This window comes from Spodoptera frugiperda, chromosome 10 (assembly GCF_023101765.2).
Source record: "Spodoptera frugiperda isolate SF20-4 chromosome 10, AGI-APGP_CSIRO_Sfru_2.0, whole genome shotgun sequence".
NCBI lineage: Eukaryota > Metazoa > Arthropoda > Insecta > Lepidoptera > Noctuidae > Spodoptera > Spodoptera frugiperda.
The window spans coordinates 3,097,058-3,119,919 of record NC_064221.1 but is presented as its reverse complement, the minus strand read 5'-3'; the positions used below and the strand labels follow the sequence as shown (position 1 = coordinate 3,119,919).

The 22,862-nt window shown below is 38.2% G+C and overlaps 1 protein-coding gene across 1 annotated transcript; it reads right to left on the bottom strand.

Moving 5' to 3' along the window:
- Positions 1–950: 950 nt before the first annotated feature.
- Positions 951–21,556, bottom strand: LOC118277337 (GMP reductase 1). Its single transcript, XM_050696275.1, has 8 exons — positions 21,349–21,556; positions 12,067–12,186; positions 5,271–5,361; positions 4,165–4,331; positions 3,568–3,637; positions 2,969–3,087; positions 2,172–2,388; positions 951–1,460 (listed from the first exon to the last, which is right to left on the bottom strand). Exons 1-8 carry the CDS (start codon positions 21,433–21,435, stop codon positions 1,291–1,293), a joined length of 1,041 nt encoding a protein of 346 aa, XP_050552232.1. The 5' UTR covers positions 21,436–21,556; the 3' UTR covers positions 951–1,290.
- Between the last annotated feature and the right edge of the window lie 1,306 nt (positions 21,557–22,862).

The following is a 22,862-nucleotide window of genomic DNA, read 5'->3' as shown; positions in this document are numbered from 1 at the left end:
GCAATTTTTATTTTATTACCTGTACCCTTAGTATGAGTTCGCTTTACGTTTATAGTAATCGAAACGAGAGCGCGTTCGACGCTCTGATTGGCCGGCTCGAATAAACCAACCAATCAGAGCGCCGAACGCGCTCTCATTTCGATTCGACGCAAGCTTTACCAGTCACATTTATAAACCGCCCTGAAAAAGCCACTTGCTTTACATTGAGAGTGAAAAAATCTTTGGATACTTACTTAAAGAACAAATCAATAAGTTTTAAGGACAATAGCGTAAAAAAAGACATTAGTTCCCTCACTTCCCGCCAGTTGGCGCTAGTGATGCAAATGGGAACCTTCGAACTAAGTTTAATTATATTGTTTGGTATTTCTGCCAAGTCCTTTTAAACCTTAATGCAATGAAATTAAGTTACAATCTCGAAATTAATTAAATAAGAGATTTGTGTTATGAAGTTACGTTTTCATATTGATATTTTAAAACGATTTACTTAAGACCAAAATATACCTATGTATGTATTAGGTATTAGAGAAAAGTAGAAAACGTTACTCCATAACATTATCATATCATTAAAACATTTCACATAATTGTTCATAAACTCCACATAATCTTAAAACATTTTACTATCCAAGTAAAATCTCACTATCTTAGTCAGATCTTCATAAAACCGAAGTAATGTGAATACTTCCTTTCATACAACAAAAAAATAAATTTCAAAGTCCATAATTACACGGCAAAAAAACAAGCCAAACTGTCCCAAATAGATCTCACTATCAGAGTAAGATTCCACTATCGCATTAAGATTTAACTATCAAAGCAAGATTATCGCACAAAATCGCAATATTATATTTTGATCTTAAGGCTTTATTTACACGATACAAGTTTCTTGCCTTAGAGTTTTTAATTTTTCTTTAAAAAATCGTTGCCCCACTTTAGGATTTTCCCTTGTATGTTGTATATGTATATATGTATGTATATGTAATTCAACACTTTTTTCGAAACGTCAAAAACTATATTTTTTATAAATTTTGTATGACTTCATTAGATTTCCACGTCAAAAACCAGACTTATTTCTAGAAAATTTGATAAAAAAAAATCGCAAATTAAGGAGATCATCAAATCTATTTTTTTTTTTATATTTTATTGTATGGAAACGTCGAAATAATTTATTTACGACTGAGGAAACTTCTCAATTATTGCTCTTCTAATATACAAGAAAAATGTATCATGTAAACGAGCCTTTACTATCGCAATCAGATTCGACTATCATAGTAAGATTTGGGAAAATTGTTCTATTTAGGAGAAGGTATCGTTGACTTGTCTACAGCATCTGATGAAGGTGGCTCTCCTCGGCAGCTCCCGTAAGTGGGCGGCTCCTACGTACGTGCAGGCTGATCTGAGACCACCTAAAATGTCCTTGACCGTGGCTCCTACGTCACCTCGGTATTCCACTTCCACCGTCTTACCTGTAATGTGCGAAAATAATGGATTTTAATTATACAATTAAAATTTATTTATACAAATAAATTTGAATAATTATGGCGTTTTTGCGACACTTGACAAGAGACAGATGACAAAAGTCGCACATAAACGATCGACGGTCAAATTAACAGATGACGTCATAAATCCTACATCGCACAAACGAAGTTTACATGCAAATAAACATTGATAGAAAATTCCACCGAATAACAGTTGGGCTGAAAGCCTGCTAGGCATGATCACCTCGCCCGGTCGGAGCATCCTCCTTTTCTTAGGGAACTTTATCTCTTTTTTCCTAAACCATAATTTGCGATAAGTTACCACTAACACGCTTACCACCAAACGAAAGAATGAGCAAACGTTGACCCATGTAAAAAAGAAGCTTATAACTAGAGTCTTCTCCAGCTGTATTTAGTACTTAAACATCATGGATAAAATGAACACCTTATAAATGAGTTAAGAATGAGAGAATAATGCACAACAATTTTACTCGCATACTCTTTGGAATTACGAGTGTGTAGCCATTTTTAATCGTTAAAATACTACTATAGCTAGCAGTATAGCTAGTCCGTTTGACAGAACAGAGGCATCACGATCACATTGCCAATCAAGTACAAATTCCATTCCCAATGGGGCACCATCGTATAAAAAACTCTCTCAACAAAAATCAAACCGGTATAAACCAAAGAAACCCTTACCTTCGGAAGACCGGTACTCAGCGATACCACCAGAATGTTTCTGCATGGCTGTAGACGAGGACATGCCGTAGAACAGCTTGACCTTCCTTCCATCAGCAGTGGTGACCACATCACCGCCGCACTGGTCGTGGCCGGCAAACATGCCACCAGCCATCACGAAGTCCGCACCAGCTCCGAATGCTTTCGCCACGTCACCAGGGCAAGTGCATCCACCATCCTGGGAAAGCAATTATAACAATATCAATATCACTGCTTCTAATCTTGTGAACATTTGCAATTAAGGTAGAAGGACTAATCCTCCCTTCATCTTGAAATCTCAAATGCCCAAAAGGCCCAAAATAACACACTTGTAACTCTTCTAGTGTTACTTATGTTCATGGCGCTGCCGATTTTTTTGGGGCCATCCCGCCACAACCTCCATCTCTGCTGCAACTCCTGTAAGCCAGGATCTACAGTAGGTACTACCATAAAAACACCGGAACATTGAAGTCGATCCCACGGACATGAATGACTGTCTTGGATCCCCCAAAAAAATTAATCAGAAGATATCATTAGAGGAGAACAAAAAGAAAACGATAGTTTCCACTTCCCTCGGTTAATTTAATGTAGGAGACAGGAATGACTTAAGCATAAAGGCACAAGGCGCCGCTGATTGCTTCCCATCAGGTGATCCGTCTGCTCCTATAAAAGTCACACATGTATCTAAGTACCAACATTTAGGTACTTTTCACTTGTTATTTTAAGAGTCACGTAATTTTCCGCAAAACTGACGCATTACTTTTTTTAGTATTACTTACCGATATGATATGTCCTTTGAGACCGTGCGCTGCGTCGGCGCACTCTATGACAGCGGACAGCTGCGGGTATCCCACACCCGTCTTGATACGAGTAGTGCACACCGACCCTGGACCTATCCCTACCTGCAAGACAAAAGTTAAGCATAATGTGACTTTACTTTTTTATCTTTCTTCAACATTTTCCTATTCTTATCATAACTGATAGTGTTATTCTTTTCTTCATAACCAATGCATTTTTAAATTTCAAGAGCACCTCTGCCTACCCCTTCGGGATAAAAGGCGTGACGTTGTTTTTTTTTAACTTTCTTCTACTTTTTCTTATCCTAATCACAAATGATACATCTTTTCTTCATAACCAATATTAATATTCATTTACATTAACTGCACGATTGGCGCGGTGGCATAGCAATCGGCTGCCGTGCAACGTGTAGCGGTTTCGATTCCTGCATAGAGCAACTCTTTATCTGATCCACAAATTGTTGTTTCGGGTCTAGGTGTCATGTGTATGTGAACTTGTATGTTTGTAAACGCACCCACGATACAGGAGAAAATCCTAGTGTGGGGTAATGTTTTTGTTGAATTAAAAATGTTCAAGCGACTTGCCTTTATAATGTCAGCTCCAGACAGAATTAATTCTTCTACCATCTCACCGGTCACTACATTTCCAGCCTGGAAAAATACAAGCAATTATTTTCTCACAATAATTCATATTATTTTCTTAGAATAGTCCGGTCAAAGTAGACTTACAAATACTGATCCTGATCCTGAAAACCTAATTATGATGAATAAATCGACATCAAAACATCGGGTTCACAACGATCCCATGTGTGCCCTAAATAAAATATTCAAGATGTAGGTAACATTTTTCTTTTCTGTTGGAAAGTTTTGTCAAAAAGTCAACTCTTCATAGTTGAACATCATTCTGTTGGAAAGTTTTGTCAAAAAGTCAACTCTTCAAAGTGTACAAAACTTATCTTTTTTTATTTATTTTTTTGCACTTATTAATGAAGAAGAGTCCTGGTGTAACTTGAAAGAAGTAGAGCTTTCCTCGAATAGTTCAATTGAAAAAACCGTATTTGTATTTAACACGATAACTGACACGTCGATCACCAGGACTGACGCTTAGCGGAGGATTTGCCTTCAACAGATTTCTTTCGGCAATTAATGCTTTAACAGTTTTATCAGTTTTTACTTACAATGATAGTATGAGTAGGGAAGGCAGCCCGAACTTTCCGCACGTATTCGACGAAGTGCTGTGAGTATCCGTTGGCCACGTCTAAACATATGAACTTCAGGTCCTTGATGGTGTTCAGGATCTCCGTCAGCCGCTCGAAGTCTGCCTCTGCTGTGCCTGAACTGGCGGCTGGAAACAGTTTCATCATCGTCATTATCATCATCAGATCGTTTCTGTACCATACCCTGCTTGTCATAGTCTATCTATTGGATTCACGTTCATTTCTTAATCAATACTACGTATTTGGTCAATTGGTCGCCAGTGTGAGTGCCGAACAAGTAATCTCGGGTTCGATTCCCGGGTTAGGCAAAGTATTACTGTTTTTTTTTTGGGATTTCGATCTCAGTAGTAGCACGGAGTCGGGAATTGTGCCCAGTATATGGCAATAGGCTCACTCCCTATTACATAGGTCTTATAACATAAATGGTGAAAAGTGGGTGCAGTAGCATTACGTGCGTGCACGTATGTGCACCTCTGCCTACCCCTTCTGGGATTAAAGACGTGATGATACGATACGATACTAAATACGCACATCAAGTAGTTATCTAGGTCTGTAGGTACTATTAATCTTCTTTGCAATTGATTTATTTAATCAAGATTGTTACAATTGAAATTGATCGCCTAATGTCAGCGCTAATTCATCAGTTTAAGGAAAAACACAACAAAATAAATTCTCAAAGCATTTATTTCAATTAATCCTTAAAAATGCCTACATGTTATTGCCTTGAACCTGTATTTTTTATAGTATAAGCCGGTAAACGAGTAGACGATTCACCTGATGGTAAGCAATCGCCGCCGCCCATGGACATCCAAAACACCAGAGGCGTTACAAGTGCGTTGCCGGCTTTTTGGGGGTTAGGAATTAGGTTCTTGGGGAATCGGGAATTGGGAAGATTGAAGATAATTGGGCCTCCGGTAACCTCACTTACACAACGAAAGACAACGCAAGCATTGTTTCACGTCGGTTTTCTGTGAGGCCGTGGTATCACTACGGTCGAGCCGGCCCATTCGTGCCGAAGCATGGCTCTCCCACACTTTATTCAGGGTTAAAATCACTAAACTACTTACCCATTTGTTGCAAGCATTCTGGATGTTCTTCAGCAAACTTCTTCCATTCATCAATAGTATAATACTTGTGAATGCATGTGAACAGTCCGTGCTGGAAAAATAATATGTATCGTTAAAATTCCAAAAAGGTTTTTATGTAGGGAAGAATTTGAACAAAGCGACATCTGTCGGACCAGCTAGTATATTATAATAATCACTACATTGTACCTATAAAGTAAACACATTCATAATATATAGGGTGCTACTGTTCATTTTATATACATATATTTGTTTAGTCATTCATACATAAGTATTCTGCAATTCAACCATCCGGTTCTCATAATTTTGCGTACATAAGGTACGTAGTACTAACTAACATACATACATACATATAAACTAATCACTACATAGTATAAAACAAAGTCATTTTCTCTGTCCCTATGTCCCTTAATCTATGCTATATGCTTAAATTTTTACAACTACGCAACGGATTTTTAAAAGATAGCGTGATTCAAGATGGGTGGTTTATATGTATAATACATGCATTATATATCACCACTGCACCCATGCGAAGCTAGGGCGTGTCGCTAGTAGTATTATAAAGAAGAATAGATTTCATTTTTTGTTGGTAAGCATGTAATAGGCTACGAAACTACTGAACTGATTAAATAAATCTTTCACTATTACAAGTCAAGAAATCTTTTATTGATTGACTGCACGGCTACCGAGCAACGTGTAGCAGATCCGATTCCCGCAGCAAATATTTGTGTAATCCACAAATGGTTATTTGGGGCCTGGGTGTCATATGTATGTAAACTTGTATGTTTGTACGAGTACCTACGAGACAGGAGAAAATTCTAGTGTGGGACAATGTTTTAACAAAAACGAAAGATGATTTTCCCTATAAAATAAAGCAGGATAAATGAGCATCAAAAAGTGATTCTCTTAAACAGGATATTAACGCTCTATGTCTTATAAAGTGTCAGTACCCACTATACAGTATGTTAACTAACAGAGGGCGTTTCTGTTAACCCGCAATAGTATAGCATCCATATATGCTAAAAAAATACACTATCATTCAAAAACAAAACAAATTTATTTTTTTTGAATATTAAAATATTCACCAAAAAATTTAAATTGATACGTAAAGGAAACAACACTCTATGCACGTAGTTGAAGGAAGGCAACGTTACAATTTATTGCTTATTTTTCTATGCTGATATTTTGATTTTAATCTATTAGATTAACGAGTTTAAAGGAATGGCCTATGTTGTCATAGAGCAACGCGGGCCTCGTACTGAGACGAGGTCCGCGTTGCTCTATGATGTTAGTTAACATATTGTGTGTATACAGATGTACCTATGTATATACGTTGATACTATAAAACTGCGGAACGCATATAAACATTGCATTCATAAATATTTAGATTACTACTTTGTCATGTCTGTCGCGTAAAGACTAAGGACGCCTACATTGTAATAGGTATTTATAATAACAACTGACTCATCTAACTTCGTCCTGCAAATGTGAATGGCCCTTTTCTCTTCCTTCTATAATATCCTTAAGATAACAAGCTTACTATTGTTTTAGGTCCTATGTTTTTTCACCACACAGCTTGCAATAGCCTTTTTGGACCCCGTTTCCACCGATGCTATGTAGCTGTGTTACGAAGATGCGCCACAAAGTAGCCGTGTGAGAAAGATGCGCAGCTCGAGTTGTATCGATTAATAGGGAAAGCCATCTATAGCACGCATTTCCATATAAAAACATTGCTTAGCTGAGCTCGTTTCCACCAGTGCTCAGCTATGTGTACCACTGAATGTTGGTGGAAGCCAAACGCATCTACAGCAACGTAGCATAGCATATCTCTGATGGAAAAGCACCTTCACTGTTAAAATCAAAACATCATTGAAATTTTCGACTTTCAAAACTAAACTCGATGCTTAATTTTGTAAAATAATAATGCTAAACCATAACAGTAGAAACCTAACCGAAATCAAGTGAACAATAACGCCACTATTACGGCTTCAGAGAATAATTAAATTCCGAGTAACTCTTCAATGTGTACATGGCCTATTCATGTAATCAGATGACGTATATTTCCTAGAACTGTGGAGCTATCTCGGCACGTGTTTGATTTGTTGTGGCTAAAATCAACACTGTTCATTATATGTATGTTACATATGTTTTTTTATGTTAAATGGGCCGACGTTTGGCCGCTATCTCGCCTGATGGTAAGTGATGATGCGGCCTACGATGGAGCACGTCTGCCCATAAGCAACCTATTCACTCGGGCTTTGAAGGCACCCAGGTTATACCCATCAGGAAACACAGACTCCGGCAAGGAGTTCCACTCCCTAGCCGTTCGCACAAGGAAGCTTGAAGCGAAGCGCTTCGTGCGTGTGGGTGGGATATCCACCATGAAACGGTGACGCCTCGCCGATTGTCTTGTGGTTCGATGATGGAAAGGACTAGGAGGAATCAAGTTGTGCAATTCCCCCGTACATATGTACGTATACAGCCTGTTTTTTTTAACACCAACCAAAGATTTTCTGAGAGTAAGGTATCATTCAAACATTCCATTAAAAAAATAGAGATAAAAATAACCGACTTCACTGAAGAAAGACGGTTAAAAATACATTAAAAGGATCAAATTAATTTTGATTTCGAAAGTAGGTGTTTCTCATTATTGTTTGTTTCTTATTTAACACCAATCTCCGAAATCAAAGATTTTAGTGTTCTTTTAACCGATTTTCTTTAGTAAAGTCGGTTATTCAATTTTTTTAAGATTTTTTTTTATTTTAAATATGAAATTTTTGAATGAAATCAGGCTGTAAGTACAACACTAAAAACGGGTACCGTTAGGCGCTAAATTATGGTGAGGATCTTTTTTTGACGGGGGAAAACCTTCAAAAAGCCCAAAAAGATTTTGGTGAGAAAATTTAGTGTAGAATTTTAACCTCACTAAATTAGAATTTTAATTGAGGGAGGCGTCGGTTCTGCCTTGACCTGGTGGGAGGACGGTCGTGAGTCGGTGTTCTCCACTTTTAGCCTGGACCCTTCCTGCACGGTTTTCCAATCCGAACTATACGCTTTGAACAGAGCTGCCAAAATGGTTCTTGACAGCAGGGCAACTAGAGTAAACATCATGAGTGACTCTAGGTCATCACTCGACATTTTAAAGAACCCCAAAGTTACCCATCGTTTGGCCAAAGAAATAAAGCAGTGTGTGGAGACCGTGGAGGAACAGGGAAGAGAAATCCGGTTCTACTGGCTGAGGGCCCATGTCGGAGCGGCCGGGAATGAGAGGGCAGACGAATTAGCTAAAATTGCTGCCAAAAAGAAAAATAACACCACGGCAGACTACTGTATGGTACCTATGTCCTACGTCAAAAAGAAAATCAGAGACGAAACCATCCGAAAGTGGCAGGACAGGTATACCACCTCCACTACTGGGCAGGTCACTAAGACGTTTCTCCCGGATGTCAATGAGGCATATCGTTTAGTGAGATCGACAAAGTTAACACCTGCCCAAGTACAAGCGTTGACTGGACATGGAGGAATCGCTGAGTACCTGCATCGATTCAAATTAAAAGAAAATGCAGGTTGCGAATGCGACTTAACCATCAGTGAGTCAGTATGGCACATTATTCTCGACTGTCCCCGTTTTCTGGCCGCCAGATCCGGCTTGGAAACTCAAATAGATACAAATCTGGATACCTCCAATCTGAGTGCCATTCTAGCTGATAAAGTCAAAAGACCGCACTTCCTGAGCTACATAGACACTATCTTTAGCAGGGCAGCTGAAAGAAACAGCACATTAAACAATAGACACCAAATAGCCACCTTGGAGAATCAACTAACAACTTCCACGGCAGTACCCGAGACCCCTCGTACTAATGAGCCGCTCATAATCAATGAGAGGCAAATACTCCTACATGGAGAACGCGGCACCAAAGGAATACGGTTGCGAGGTGTAGCCCTATTCATGAACACCAGCAGCGAAAGACTAGGGATAGCCTTCTGCGAAAAAAGGAATAGCAAATGGCTCACTATTTCACCGGGCCTAGCCTCCCTGATCAATGGCAGCACATCCAGAACAAGCATGCGACGTAAAGTCTATGACGCACTACCAGACATGAAACTGTTGGGTCGAAGCTGTCGATTGTTGCGAACACGCAATAAAACAATCGCAATGTTTTCCAGCGTCGACTCTATAACTTGTTTTGCACAAGCATGTGAGGTGCTGTCAGGCGTGGGTGAGTGGGGAGACGTAGAAGGCATACACTCCAGAATAATTAGCGTAGACGCTGCAGTGGTGGCTTATGAGAAAGGGAAAACGGCAGACCTTATGGGCTGTATTAGGGCCTCGGAACATCATGAGGTCATCGTGTACAAGGACAGGGGGAAGATTTAAGCTTCCTCAAGAGGTCAGTTCCGCGCCAGCCAAGGGTGGATTCTCCAAGCGGCTCAGAGCGTTTACAGCAACAATATTTGCAACAGAGCGCTCTGCAACAACAACAGCGGGCCACCGAAAGGGAAAATAAAAAACTACAGTCCCGAGGCAGAATGTGGGCAATAACAACAGCCATATGCTCAGTAACCGGACTCATTGCGTCACCTTTCAGGAAAAATGTATCCAAGTCCACTCAAGGATCGGAGAGCTGTCCCACTCAGATACAGTCTGCTCATTCTAGGTCATCCCCAACAAGAGCAGCTATGGGCCACGTTTGTCCACCGAAGCTTCGACAAGCCGCCACTCCCAGAGACCATCTCATAAACGCTTTTCTCGAGTTTGTCGCAGTAATAGAAGCAACTAAGCAGGTTAACTTGCGGAATTGCGAAGCCATCCTGCAGACTTATCTGCAAGGTAACGAGCTGATACTGGACGATAGACTCGAAGCAGCAGAAGCAGTCATATACGACAATAATACATCGAGAGTGCTGAGAGGAACCTCTATAAGTCGTAGTATGGCAGCTTACAACGCCACTGCAGGATTTGTGTCTCTGGACGAGAAGGAATCAAATCGATGCGGAGTAGTGAAGTTTAAAACTCCCCCCAACGATTCCCTAGTGGTGGTTGCCAAGTGTACCAGGATTATGCTAGACGATGGGATATTAGAAATGGCAAAATCCATATCGGAATCCGGACCGGACGGCATAACCTTTGAGAGCTGGTGCACTCCGAGATTTCACTGGACGAACGGGGTCCCTGGATGCGGTAAAACGACTTGGATAGTGGATCAGTTTGATGCGGACAAAGATTTAATTGTCACCACAACAACTGAAGCAGCAAATGACCTCAGAGGCAAACTATCTTGCCGATTTGGGGGACTACTAACCAAATCTAGGGTTAGAACAATGGCGTCCATCCTAGTAAACGGCTTGAAGGGGCGAGAGAGCTGCACTCGACTAATGGTAGACGAGGCTCTTATGAACCACTTTGGAGCCGTGGTGATGGCCGCCCGAATAACTTTAGCCAAGGAGGTCCTGCTAATTGGTGACATAAATCAGCTTCCGTTCATTGATCGTGACAACCTCTTCCCTCTCCACTACGGCCGCCCTACACATATCACACCCATAAGTCAGGAGTTGCTGTGTACCCACAGGAATCCAATGGACGTGGCCTATGCTCTCAACACAGTTTACAGTGGCATATACTCGTCCAGGTCGGGCGTGAGATCCCTCGAGACAAAAAGATTCTCGGGAGCGATGATCCCAAAATCACTCCCCGACACCTTATACCTGGTACACACCCAGGCAGAAAAGGAAACCCTTAAGAACCAGGGCTACGGGTCGGGCGATGGATCACGCATCCTCACTATACACGAGGCTCAGGGACTTTCGTCCGCGAATGTGGTAGTTGTGAACACAGCAACAAAGAGGCAGAAAATTCATGATAGCGTACCACATGCAGTAGTTGCAATATCGCGTCACACACATAGTTGCATCTACTACACGGACAACTGTGATGACGCGATAAGTAAATTGATCAGAAGGGCTGCTGAAGAGAGCGACCATAGGATTATGGACTACAACCTGAAAATGGCCATCAAACACAGAGATGCGGCAGTTGTGGGGGCGCTTTTGGGTGAGAAATGTTCCTTGGACTAAAATAAAAATTTATATAGCGGGGGATAATGTGTATGCGGAAAGCGTAAATAAGTACATAACTGCTATATAGATAATTATATAATTGTTAACTCTTTGACTTCTGTAAGCTCTGTTGAAGTCAGCCCACCCGACAGGGTTTGAGGCGTCATGCACACATAAATGTCCTACAGTCGGTGGCGCTGTGTGTTGGGTTGTTCCGGTCCCAACAAAATGGTTGACTGGACCAATTGCTGACACACACGTCATACTCGTGAACGAGTGCCTTCTGCTGGGGCAGGTCGGCTCTCCCAGCGCGCCGGTGGACTGACTTGGCAGAGCCGCCGGTAAATTTAATTTAGTGGATAAAAAAAAACAAACAAATATGTTACTCTTAAGTATTTTTGTAGTTATAATTGAATAGTTGTGGTAAATTGTAGTGTGTAAGGTAGATACCATATTGATAAAATTTATTGTAAAAAGAAAAACAAATTGTATGACAAGGGCACGGACCAAGAGTCCGTGGAGAAAAAATGTAAATAAACATATAAAAAAAAAAAAAAAAACCTCACTAAAATCTAGAAGTACATTTTAGGAGTAAATCGGTTCAGAAGTTTCGACGCAATTGATGGTGACAAGAAAAAACTTGCAGGAAATTCAGTCTGATTACTAATGACATAATGACTTAATTTGCTAAAACCATCATCTGGTGTTTACTTATTCTTACCTTAGAAAGCTCCCGTGCCATTTCGAAGGTGCCTACTGTGTCCATATTGCTTGCCATGACAGGGACTCCCTTGTACGTCTGCCCCGAGTTACGGAATGTGATCTCCCTGTACAAATCCACCTGAAACAAAAAAAAATGTTTTTAGTAAGTATTATTTAACACATTGAAAGCCGTGGTGGTCACCGGTGACCGACGTTAGCGGAGGATTTGCCTTCAACAGTTTTCTATTGGCAGTCAAAGACTAAGACTAACAGAATATTTTTATTATTTTCTGAAACTAAATGAATTGTTATGTTTAATGGTTTACGCACGTAACTGTTTGACGAGGAACACGACTAATTTCAAGCGTCACTAGGGGCTTATATTCATGAGCAGCATCGCACGAAAGCATGAAGCCGCGAACGTCGTGCAGCGGACTCTCCTCGTCAAACAGTTACGTGTATAAAAAAAAATACTTCTATTTATAATATTCAGGACTAAAACAAAGTGATTCGAGTAAATATCTTATAGTAGGAACAATTACAAGAAATGCCAACAATTCTCCCATTTCGCCCGTGACGTCACGTCACGTTTGGGCGTGTTGCCAACTCGGTGTCCACGTAATACAATGTTACTGAAAGTATACAGTAGCTGGCTATATTAAAAAGTAACACGAAACAGCTTGAGAGACCCATTATACCACTCTAAGTCTCGGTCTCAAAGAAAACCGACGTGAAATAACGCTTGCGTTGTGTAGGTGAGGTAACCGGAGGCCCAATTACCCTTCCTTAACAATTCCCCAACAACCTTAAATACCTAACCCCCAAAAGGCCGGCAAAGCACTTGTAACGCCTCTGGTGTTTCGGATGTCCATGGGCGGCGACAATTGCGGCTCTTTTCTAAACAAAGGTCGTAGCATAGTCCATAGTGAACATTTCTTTGCGTTAAAATTATTCAGTAGTTTTGAAATATATCACAAAGACAGAAATCACGATCGATTACTGCTAGACAAAAGTCACAGGTAAGTCCTCTGTAATAGGGGTAGTGCTTATCGGTTGTCGTCATGGTACACTGAGCAGTCCCCCTTGTTACACTTAGGTCTAAAGTCCTAGTCCTAGTCTAGATAAATAGCATTTAAACCTTAGTCGACGGTGACATTCACACGGAACATTCGACAAGCTATATCAAAACGTGACAAAACCTTTAAAACTTTATTTTATAAATATTGGGCTTTTTCTTAAAAACAGACCTTGAATATTTTTTGGGATCAAGCCCGCTACAACCTTCCTTACCGCTACAGGATCTATAGTAGATACAACCTTGAAAACACCAGGACATTGAAGTCCGACGCGTCCCAGAGACATCTATTGGATCCCACAACGAAATAAATCAGAAGAAATAATAAGAGGGGAAGAAAAGAAACTTAAAAGCAGACTAATAAAACTGATAAATATAATAATTACATTAACTGTTGAAAAAAATTTGGGCTCTAAAGATTTGATTTTTGGTTTATCATAATCCCCATGATTGCCAGACGATGCGGAGATGACAAATCGTAGAAAATTTTGATAAAAGGTAAAAATCCTACACTTTCTCCCCAAAAAGCTAGGCTACTTTTTGAAGGTTTCCCCACAATAAAAAAAAAACAAAAAAAAAAGGTATTACTGACCTTGACTCGTTGATTGATGTCTAATATAGATAGGATTTTTGTTCGACATATCATATCCCATATGACGTCATAGTATATCTACATAGCTAGACAAACTAAAGTTACACAAGAAGTAACCAGTTTATCATAGTCTCGCATTGTATGAACTTTCCACACATTCGAGGGTCAGGTTATACTGGTTTGCGTATAGGGGTGTGTAAACCGTGTAAACAAGACCAAAGCATAGAGAATTAATTTCTTAAAGACAATATGTGCGGTCAACCTACCAATGATTACCAAGAACCGACCATATAACTTTGAAATAAGGTCTATTTTCAAGTGTAAGTACGATGAACCCTAATCTAGGACGATCGATTAGGTTTGTATATTGTATTGTGTTAATGTAAGGAATTCAATTAATCGATAAATGTAGATTATATTGAAGACGTAGGTTCAATTCCCATGTACCTATACGGCAAAAAGTTGAACATATTTTCAAGATGTAATCTAGTGTATTTTTTTATATAAAACCCACCACCTATTTTAAGAGCCCGATAAACTTATGTGACAGATAGTGCACACAAATTACGTTCTTAATAAAAAGTTATATCAGTCATATGTAATTGGAAATGTGCTTATTACCATACACTAAGCACAATCAGAGTTACTATTAAAAAAATCAACAACCAAATCTTAACAATACTTTGCCTGCACCGGAAAGAAAATCCGATACCAATTGCTCTAAATTTCCAAATGAATATCAAAAGAAACGCTACCAAAATTAAAATTACATAATAACTACTACATACTTTATCAAACTAATTTACTATCAGACTAATAAAAGTACCGTCTAGACGGCCATTGCAAAATTTCGACAAGAGATAAAAGAAATCGGTTCGCGGCTGATATTTTCGGTGAAGTTCGTTAGTCGAGAATTGAGGCCAAGGTGAGATGCGAGACTGACAAGACTGACAAGTCAATCTCTGGATTCTACGGCGTATAGATTTTATTATAACAGTACACCGCGCGAATGAGGTTAACCGAGGCTCAATCCTCCTATTCTTTGCATGCTTCGGCACGAATGGGCCGGCTCGACCGGAGTGATACCACGGCCTCACAGAAAACCGACGTGAAACAACGCTTGCGTTGTATAAGTGAGGTTACCGGAGGCCCAATTACCCCTTCCCAATCTTCCCCAGCCCCATTCCCGAACAACAACCCTTAACTTCCTAACTCCCAAAAAGCCGGTACCGCACTTGTAAAGCCTCTGGTGTTTCAAGTGTCCATGGGCGGCGGCGATTGCTTACCATCAGGTAATACGTCTGCTCGATTCTCATAAAAAAAAACTGTAAACTCTGAATATTCCTATCCCTAACCCTCAAAAGGCCGGCAACGCACTTGTAACTCTTCTTTTTTTATGGAGTTTCTTGCTCGTTTTTCTCCATAGGAATCTACACTTTGGAACGAGCAAATAGCTTCACTAGAGGACTGACCGACAGACAGACGTTATTAATATTATTATATTTGCTTTGACGTTCAAAAGTGCCTTCCTGGTCTATTTAAAATAAATAATTTTGACTTTGACTTTATGGTATAAGCCGGCAAACGAGCAGAAGGTGACGGATTTGTACCGAAGCATGGCTCTCCCACACTTACACTTAAACTTCTTCTGGTGTTAAATGGGCAATAATTATCAATCCTTATACGTCAGCTCGTTTGCCTCCCTATCACATAACATAAAAAGAGACTACATCATTACTGTATACCAAATTTCATCAAAATCCGTTCAGTAGTTTCAGCGTGATTGACGGACAAACATCCAAATAAACAAACTTTCTCATGTATAATATTAATGTGATGAAATGAACTTCAGTAACCACATTTGAGCCCATACAAGACAGTCAATTAAATACATTATTATCATACAACATCCTCTAACTCGATCACAGCGCCATCTAGCCAGCGCAAAAATTGTAAAATAAACATTACAGTTAATGTAACGATGTCTCTCGTGACTCCAGTTACTTAGAATATGTTTAACCTTGTCCTTCGCGCGATGGTACCGATCCTCTAATAGGTTTCACCTTGAAATATATGCAACACAAATAAGAAAGTTACTATATAACAGTAGACTCCGATTTTGTCCGCATAGACGCACTTATTAGATATAACATCGACTTTTCACTAGTTACGGTATAATTCCTGTGTACCTAAGTACTTATAAAGAAAAGGATTTACCTAGCTAATGTCTGCGTTACTGAAAATTTTATGAATTAAAAAAGAAACGTATTCGTAAGTATTTCTAAACCCTTAGTACGAGTTTGCTTTACGTTTAAAGTACGCTACGTGCTCTATTTTGATAAAATATAAGAGCGTTTTCGGAGCTCTGATTGGTTGGTTTATTCGTACTGGCCAATCAGAGCGCCGAACATGCTCTCGTTTCGTTATACTCAACTATGTACTGGTAATTAAAAAAGAAAACGTTCGTCGAATTATCTATCCTCCATTGAATTCCAAAGTCTTCAAACTATACAAATAGCAAATTTCATCACAATCGACGCAGTCGTTTAGGAGTAAAAAACGGAATTACTTTCGCATTTCTAATCTTAAGTGTAGATTAGTATTTAATGGAGATAATCCATCCATTAGAGATAAGTAATACTATCTAAGAGTGAGTTTATCTGTTTATAACACTTTAATGCATTATTATCATCGTATCAGCCACAAGACGTCCACTGCTGAACATAGGCCTCCGAGTATGATAGTTAGTATGTACATACATAACGTCTTTTATCCCCGAAGGGGTAGGCAGAGGTGCACATTACGGCACGTAATGCCGCTATACAATGTACACCCACCATTTGTGTTATAAGTCCCATGTAATAGGGCGTGAGCCTATTGCCATATACTGGGCACAATTCCAGACTCCGTGCTACTACTGAGAAATTTTTCGAAAAAAACCTCAATAATACTTCGCGACTCGGAAATTGGACCTAAGACCCCTAGTCCGGCAGTCGCATTAGCGAGCACTTGACCAACGAGGCAGTCAGTATGTATGTTTAAGTATAGGTATAATTCTATATTTGCAGTAATCTGTATAGCCTCAATTACGTCCGCACACAGGGATGACCTAATCAAAGTCGTAGGCGTGGTGATTGACGCGACAGTTCCCATTTACTAACACTAATTAGCTCAATTTTTTGCGGATAAATAAGCCACCTACATTATCTATATTAAAAGACTAGACTCCTAGGAAAAGTCTAAAAATGTAGACAATATTATATTCCTACGTGGAGTTCACGCTCACACGTGTAAGTCCAAATGATGCCGTATACAGTGCCCTTAGTATGAGTTTGTTTCACGTTAAACGAAAACGAAACGAAAGCGATAAACTTGTAAACGGTATCATTTTCATACAATTGTCTTCAAGACTCACCCCCTATTACATGGGACTTAAAACACAAATGGTGAAAAATGGGTCTACATTGTACAACGGCATTACGTGCCGTAACGTGCACCTTTGCCTACCACTTCGGGGATAAAAGGCATAACGTTACATGTGTTCAAGACTTCAAGAATTCTTTGTCCTAGAACCTCAACCTATTTTGAAAATTAGATGCTATTTTCTGACACCAGCATCAAAGATTTTGTTTACCAACACGGTTCATCAATTAGCTCGGCAGTCGAGTATGAACACTTGACATATCTAGCATAAACAGGAACGGGAAATTTGGCAGCTATTCAAATGGGCAATATTGCATAATGGTAGTAATATAGGGCAATAATAATGAACTCATAAAATCTTCTTGCGTAAAAAACATTTGTCACGAGCCCCTAATCTACCCATGGATGTCGTAAAAGCCGACTTAATGGACTAGTTACATATTTGACAGAGACCGAACAGGAGTGTTCTCTGATAAACCTGAACTGTGAGGTACAAATCGCCTGCCAAATTCATTTAATTGTTTCTAGCAGACAAAATTACCAAATTTTTCTGGTCAAGGACCACATTTATAATTCTTATTAAGCTAGGGACCACGATTACTTTTGTGGTCATCTAGATTACATCATGTGGTTCCATACTCTGATTTTTCATTCATTTTTTCATTCTCAGTTGTCTCCTTTGATACAACTGTGTAGATACGTCTTGTCTACATATATTTTAATCCTGCGGACCATTTTTTGTGAATTCAATTCGTGCACAAGATTCATTTTCAGTATAGCACGAAATCTGAAATAGATTCACTATCTTTTGCTCGGAACTCACAAAATAATCGAAGAATACGAGGTAAAAGGATCTTGATTTAGATTATGTTGTAAAGACATGATTTAACTTAATCCTAAAACATAGGTATCCTAGGTGACCTGTCTTTTGAAGATCATGGGTATTTACTCACTACGGATGAACGGTACATTGATTTTATATACCTAACAGGTATATGGATATTTTCGTTCACCAAATTAGGTCGCAGGAAAATTTTGCGCTGAGCGACCTCTTTCGCGAGTAACCTCTTTTTGGATCGATCCCCTATCACAATGTTTGACAGGTAAATCGATTGCTTATTTAAACACATACAAATTGATTCTTGCTGAATGAAATTGAATAAATAATAGTGCTATATTATAATAAATTAATAATAAAGAAATAAGACTGCCTCGTTGGCCTAGTGGTTGCAAGTGCGACTGCCGGGCAAGGGGTCTCGGGTTCGATTCCCGGGTCGGGCGAAATATTGATAGCCTTTTTCGGTTTTTCGAAAATTTCTCACTAGCAGCACGGAATCTGGAAATGTGCCCGGTATATAGCAATAGACTCACTACCAATACTAACAAGATAAATAGTGAAAAGTGGGTGTACATTGTACAGCGGCATTACATGCCATAATGTGCACCTCTGTCTACCCCTTCGGGGATAAAAAGGCGTGACGATATAAAAATGACGACGACAAAGAAATAAGGTCGATAATTGATTAAACAAATTTGACAGTGACGGATAGCTTTACAATAATTTATTTCAGGTCGTCACGACATATGACGTCATCACTAGGTACTTTATTACCGTTTGATTTATGTGTTTATGGACAATTTTTATTGGAGTTTCAACAAAACGAAAATACTATGCAATCGTCGTTAGATACACGAATACATCATTTTAACATAATGCCATGAATTCAACTGCCTTGTAATAGGGTAGATGACTAATTTTTATTTTAATGTCCGTCTTGTAGATTATTTTAAAATATTAAACACGTATTTTTTATTTTCTTAAGGAAATAAATACTTTCGAAGATATGTATATTGATTTGAATATCGCGTAATGTCACTTCTAGATTCGTTTTATAAGTAGAAATGACGTATTTGCTTCCAATCCTAAACTTTAGTTCGTTTTATCTAAGTATTGTTATCTTATATGACAAAATAAAAAAATATGTGTCTATTATTTTTTCATTACCTAACTGACGGACTAAATAGATTTTCCCCGATAGACCCCGTCATCATCCCTATAATATTGCTTACCTAAGGTGATCCGTCTTATCGTTTACCGGCTTAACCCATAAAAAAGCATTACAAGTACTAAGTAATAAATATGACACAGATCTTTCTTTGTTAGTTTTGAATCTAGTTATAATAAAACAGTTAGGTAATATTTTTTGCTATTTTGTACAATGGCAACACTTGATTTGGTTCTTCCCCGGAATATGTAAATAGATGAATAATAGATTAACTATATTATATTATTACAACCCACATAGTATATAAGTGGTTTGATTTCATGATTATTATGTACTTTTTATACCTATAGTACATAGTTATAATAAATTCTAATTTTAATGTGAATTACACTATGCGTGTTATTCTCCGAAATGCAAATTCTACGTATTACTGGTTTTTGCATTTTGCCCACCCATTTCTTACTATTATCCGGAGCTGCGGACTACCTAGCGGATTTATCGGGGCTCCGGCTCGAAAAGCAGGCGTAGGAACGGGGTGGTTTTGAGTCAGTAAGTGACACTCCCACTCGCTTCGCCCAAGGCGAGAGAAGACAGTGAATGATTTTCCGTACACAAAAAAATAACGAAAAATCGAAAGTGTTTGCTTCATTTTTTGTGTTACACTTTTAACATTCGATCAGCTGTGTTACACCTTATTAATAGATTACGAAAAACAAACGTTTATGTTTTTTTTCTTAAAAATACGTTACTTAGTGTTTTCGACTTCAAAAAAGGAGGTTCTCAGATTAACCTGTGCGTTTATATTAAATTATTATGTATTAATATACATATGTATGTTTGTCCGCAACTATCTCATGATTACATGAACCTATGTTGATGCGGTTTTCAGAAAAGTGTGTGTGAAACTATGATATGCAATCGTCCCCACTTAAGCAAAGTATATTATTAGCTTATTGAGTAGATTTAGGTATATTTTAAAAAAATTGAATAATTATTCCAGCATGAGACTCATAAGATTTACCCGGGAATAAAGCATAACGTCGTTTTTATGTATATTTTTTTACCCGATTGTCAAGGTTGGGTTATTATTTAAATATCTTTTCTCGACATTCTAGCTTTATTTAATGCATTCTGTATAACTCGGTAATTGGCTTCCGAGCCCCACATATGTTCCTTTACATACCATACTATGTACTTAAGAAAGTAAGCTGTAGTTTCCAATAAATAAATAAATATACAATAATACATAAATATTATGTAGTAAGTATTTGAAGAAATTCACGGAACGTTTAACCGTGTTCATACATCGATCATCATACATTGTTATAATAGGGATGATGACGGGGTATGAAAATTAATAATCTATTTAGTCCATCAGTTAATGAAAAAGATATTAGACACGTATTTATTTATTTTGTCATATAAGAAAACAATACTTAGATAATACGAATCAAAGCAGGTACGTCATTTCTACGCATAAAATGTTCCTAGAAATGATGTCATGCGATATTTCAAATCAATATATCTTCGAAACTATTGGTTTCCGTAAGAAAATAAAAAATACGTGTCCAATATTTTAAAGTAATCTACAAGACGGACATTAAAATAAAAATCAGTCATCTACCCTATTTCTTCTACCACCTATTAAAAAATAAAAATAAAATAAAAGTTTGCCGTAAACAAAATATTATTAAGGTTTTAAAAACATTTGGGATTTAAAAAAAATGTAAGCTAAAGCATTTTCACTACGTCTCGAAATTGTGAAATTGTGCATCTAAGTAGGTAGATATGTTTATTTATAAAGTCATTAAACATAATCTGACTAATCTCAGATAAAACAGTAGTCAGGAAATAATCCACAGATTACTAGCGAGCCTGTATCGAGTTTATCAACGTTATCTCAATCACTTTAGAAAGAGTTTCTCCAATCGTGTTACGTCAGACACTGAAACACTCAGCCAAGGTTACCGAAAACTTTTTTCTGAAATAGAATATCTACACGAAGCTACGTTGAAATACGTACGTTTACATTCATTTTACTATAAAAATCACTAAACAAACGCTTCATTATATTGTAAAATTATCTGAAGAATAAATAAACTATTCGCACATTAGAACCTCCTTAGACAATTTTCACAAGGCATTTTCCACAAAACCTTGATCATCTAACGTTTCAGAAAATTAAAAAATTAAAATGTCACTTACGTCATTTCGGCTGCGTAACGTGCTTCGCTTGGGTCGCAGGAGGACATCTTTGAAGTCCAATTTAACTTCGTTTATAATATTAGGCATTTTTCACTGAACTAAAGTCTTTGGTAATCGTAAAAATGTTTTGCTGAGCGCTGTGCACGGCCGCGCGTCCCTTCCCGCGCGCTGTATCGACTGCCCGATGCTAGCAGTGTTGCTAGGAAATGAAACTACTTTCCCATCGAGTAGAATATAGATTTTCGTCAGCTGTTGTATGTATGGGAGGTCAATGAACTCTTTTAGAATTATGGTAGTGACTATGTTATAATTTTTTGGGCGTAATGGAAAGTTACAATGACTGGTTTATTTAGATTAATTAATTTATGTTATAACTACCATAGAATATAAAAAGTTTAAGACATTTTTAACATTATTATTTTAAATAAAAAGATATTAATTTTAAAAAACGTGGTGGCGCAGTAATAACAAAATGGAACATGAAAGATAAACAGTGTGAATATGTTTAATTAGAACCACGAAAATGTTTCGCTTTGCATACATTAATAAGGCGGTAAAGAAGTCGCCTAATAATATCAATAAGAAGAAGTTAAATGCAACAATAAAGATTTTGATGTTATTTCCAAAAAAGACACAAGTTTTAAATTAATAAGAAAAAAACTACAACAAATCAGGTAACTTTTCCTTCACTGGCAACACTGTTTATAAGCGTGACACGAAACGTCACGAGGGCGCCAGAAATACTCGCTTTCAGTCGCTAGGTGAAGGTTATTTAATGACCGACGTTCCACTATAAAAAAACTTAACATTTTCTCAACACAAAACGAAAATTCTCCCTCTTATTTTAACTAGTTTCTTTTTCACGTCGCATTTGAGAGCATGTTATTGATAAAACAAGTCAGCTGTTTAGTTGGGGCATGCGCAACGCGGAAGATAGTCTTGCCAAATTAAAATGACATTGGGAATACGACCGAGGACGAAGCTAGTGGTGACCATTTTATTTTACGCGTTTAACCTTACGCTGCAAATGTCAGATAGGTACTTGGTAATAGGTATTTTAATGAATGCACTATGTATGCGTGAATGCGTGATTGATAAAACCAATGCAAGTTATATGATTATTATCTCAAGTACTTTATTGGTACTAGGTATCGTAAGATGATTAATATTGTAAGAAAATTAATTAATTAGGTAGTATCGTTTTAAAATTAAATATTTTAATGGCAAGGACAAGAAAAATGTCACGCGAAAAGTCAGTGCTCCTTAGATACAGTGCCGGATAAAGCCGAAACGGGGCCGGGGTAGTAAATGTTACCATTGGACCCTTGAGTTGGACATTGCCATTAAAATTAAGGATGTAAATAATCCAGAACGTTTACAAAAAAAAATGTATTCGTGAAGTTCTTGAACGATGTCATTTTCACGATACTTGGATTGTACATCGATTATTTAAGCATTTCTCAACGAATTTGCATGAGTATTAGTACCGTGCTAAGCATCAGATGATGAGATCC

Excerpts from the sequence above, each read along its gene's own strand:
- LOC118277337 (XM_050696275.1), bottom strand. The coding sequence starts at position 21,435 with ATGCCTAATATTATAAACGAAGTTAAATTGGACTTCAAAGATGTCCTC. Across the intron at positions 12,187-21,348 it reads CGTTACGCAGCCGAAATGAC|GTGGATTTGTACAGGGAGAT; the intron begins GTAAGTGACATT and ends TTTTTGTTTCAG. Across the intron at positions 3,638-4,164 it reads TCCCTACTCATACTATCATT|GCTGGAAATGTAGTGACCGG; the intron begins GTAAGTAAAAAC and ends GTATTTTTCCAG.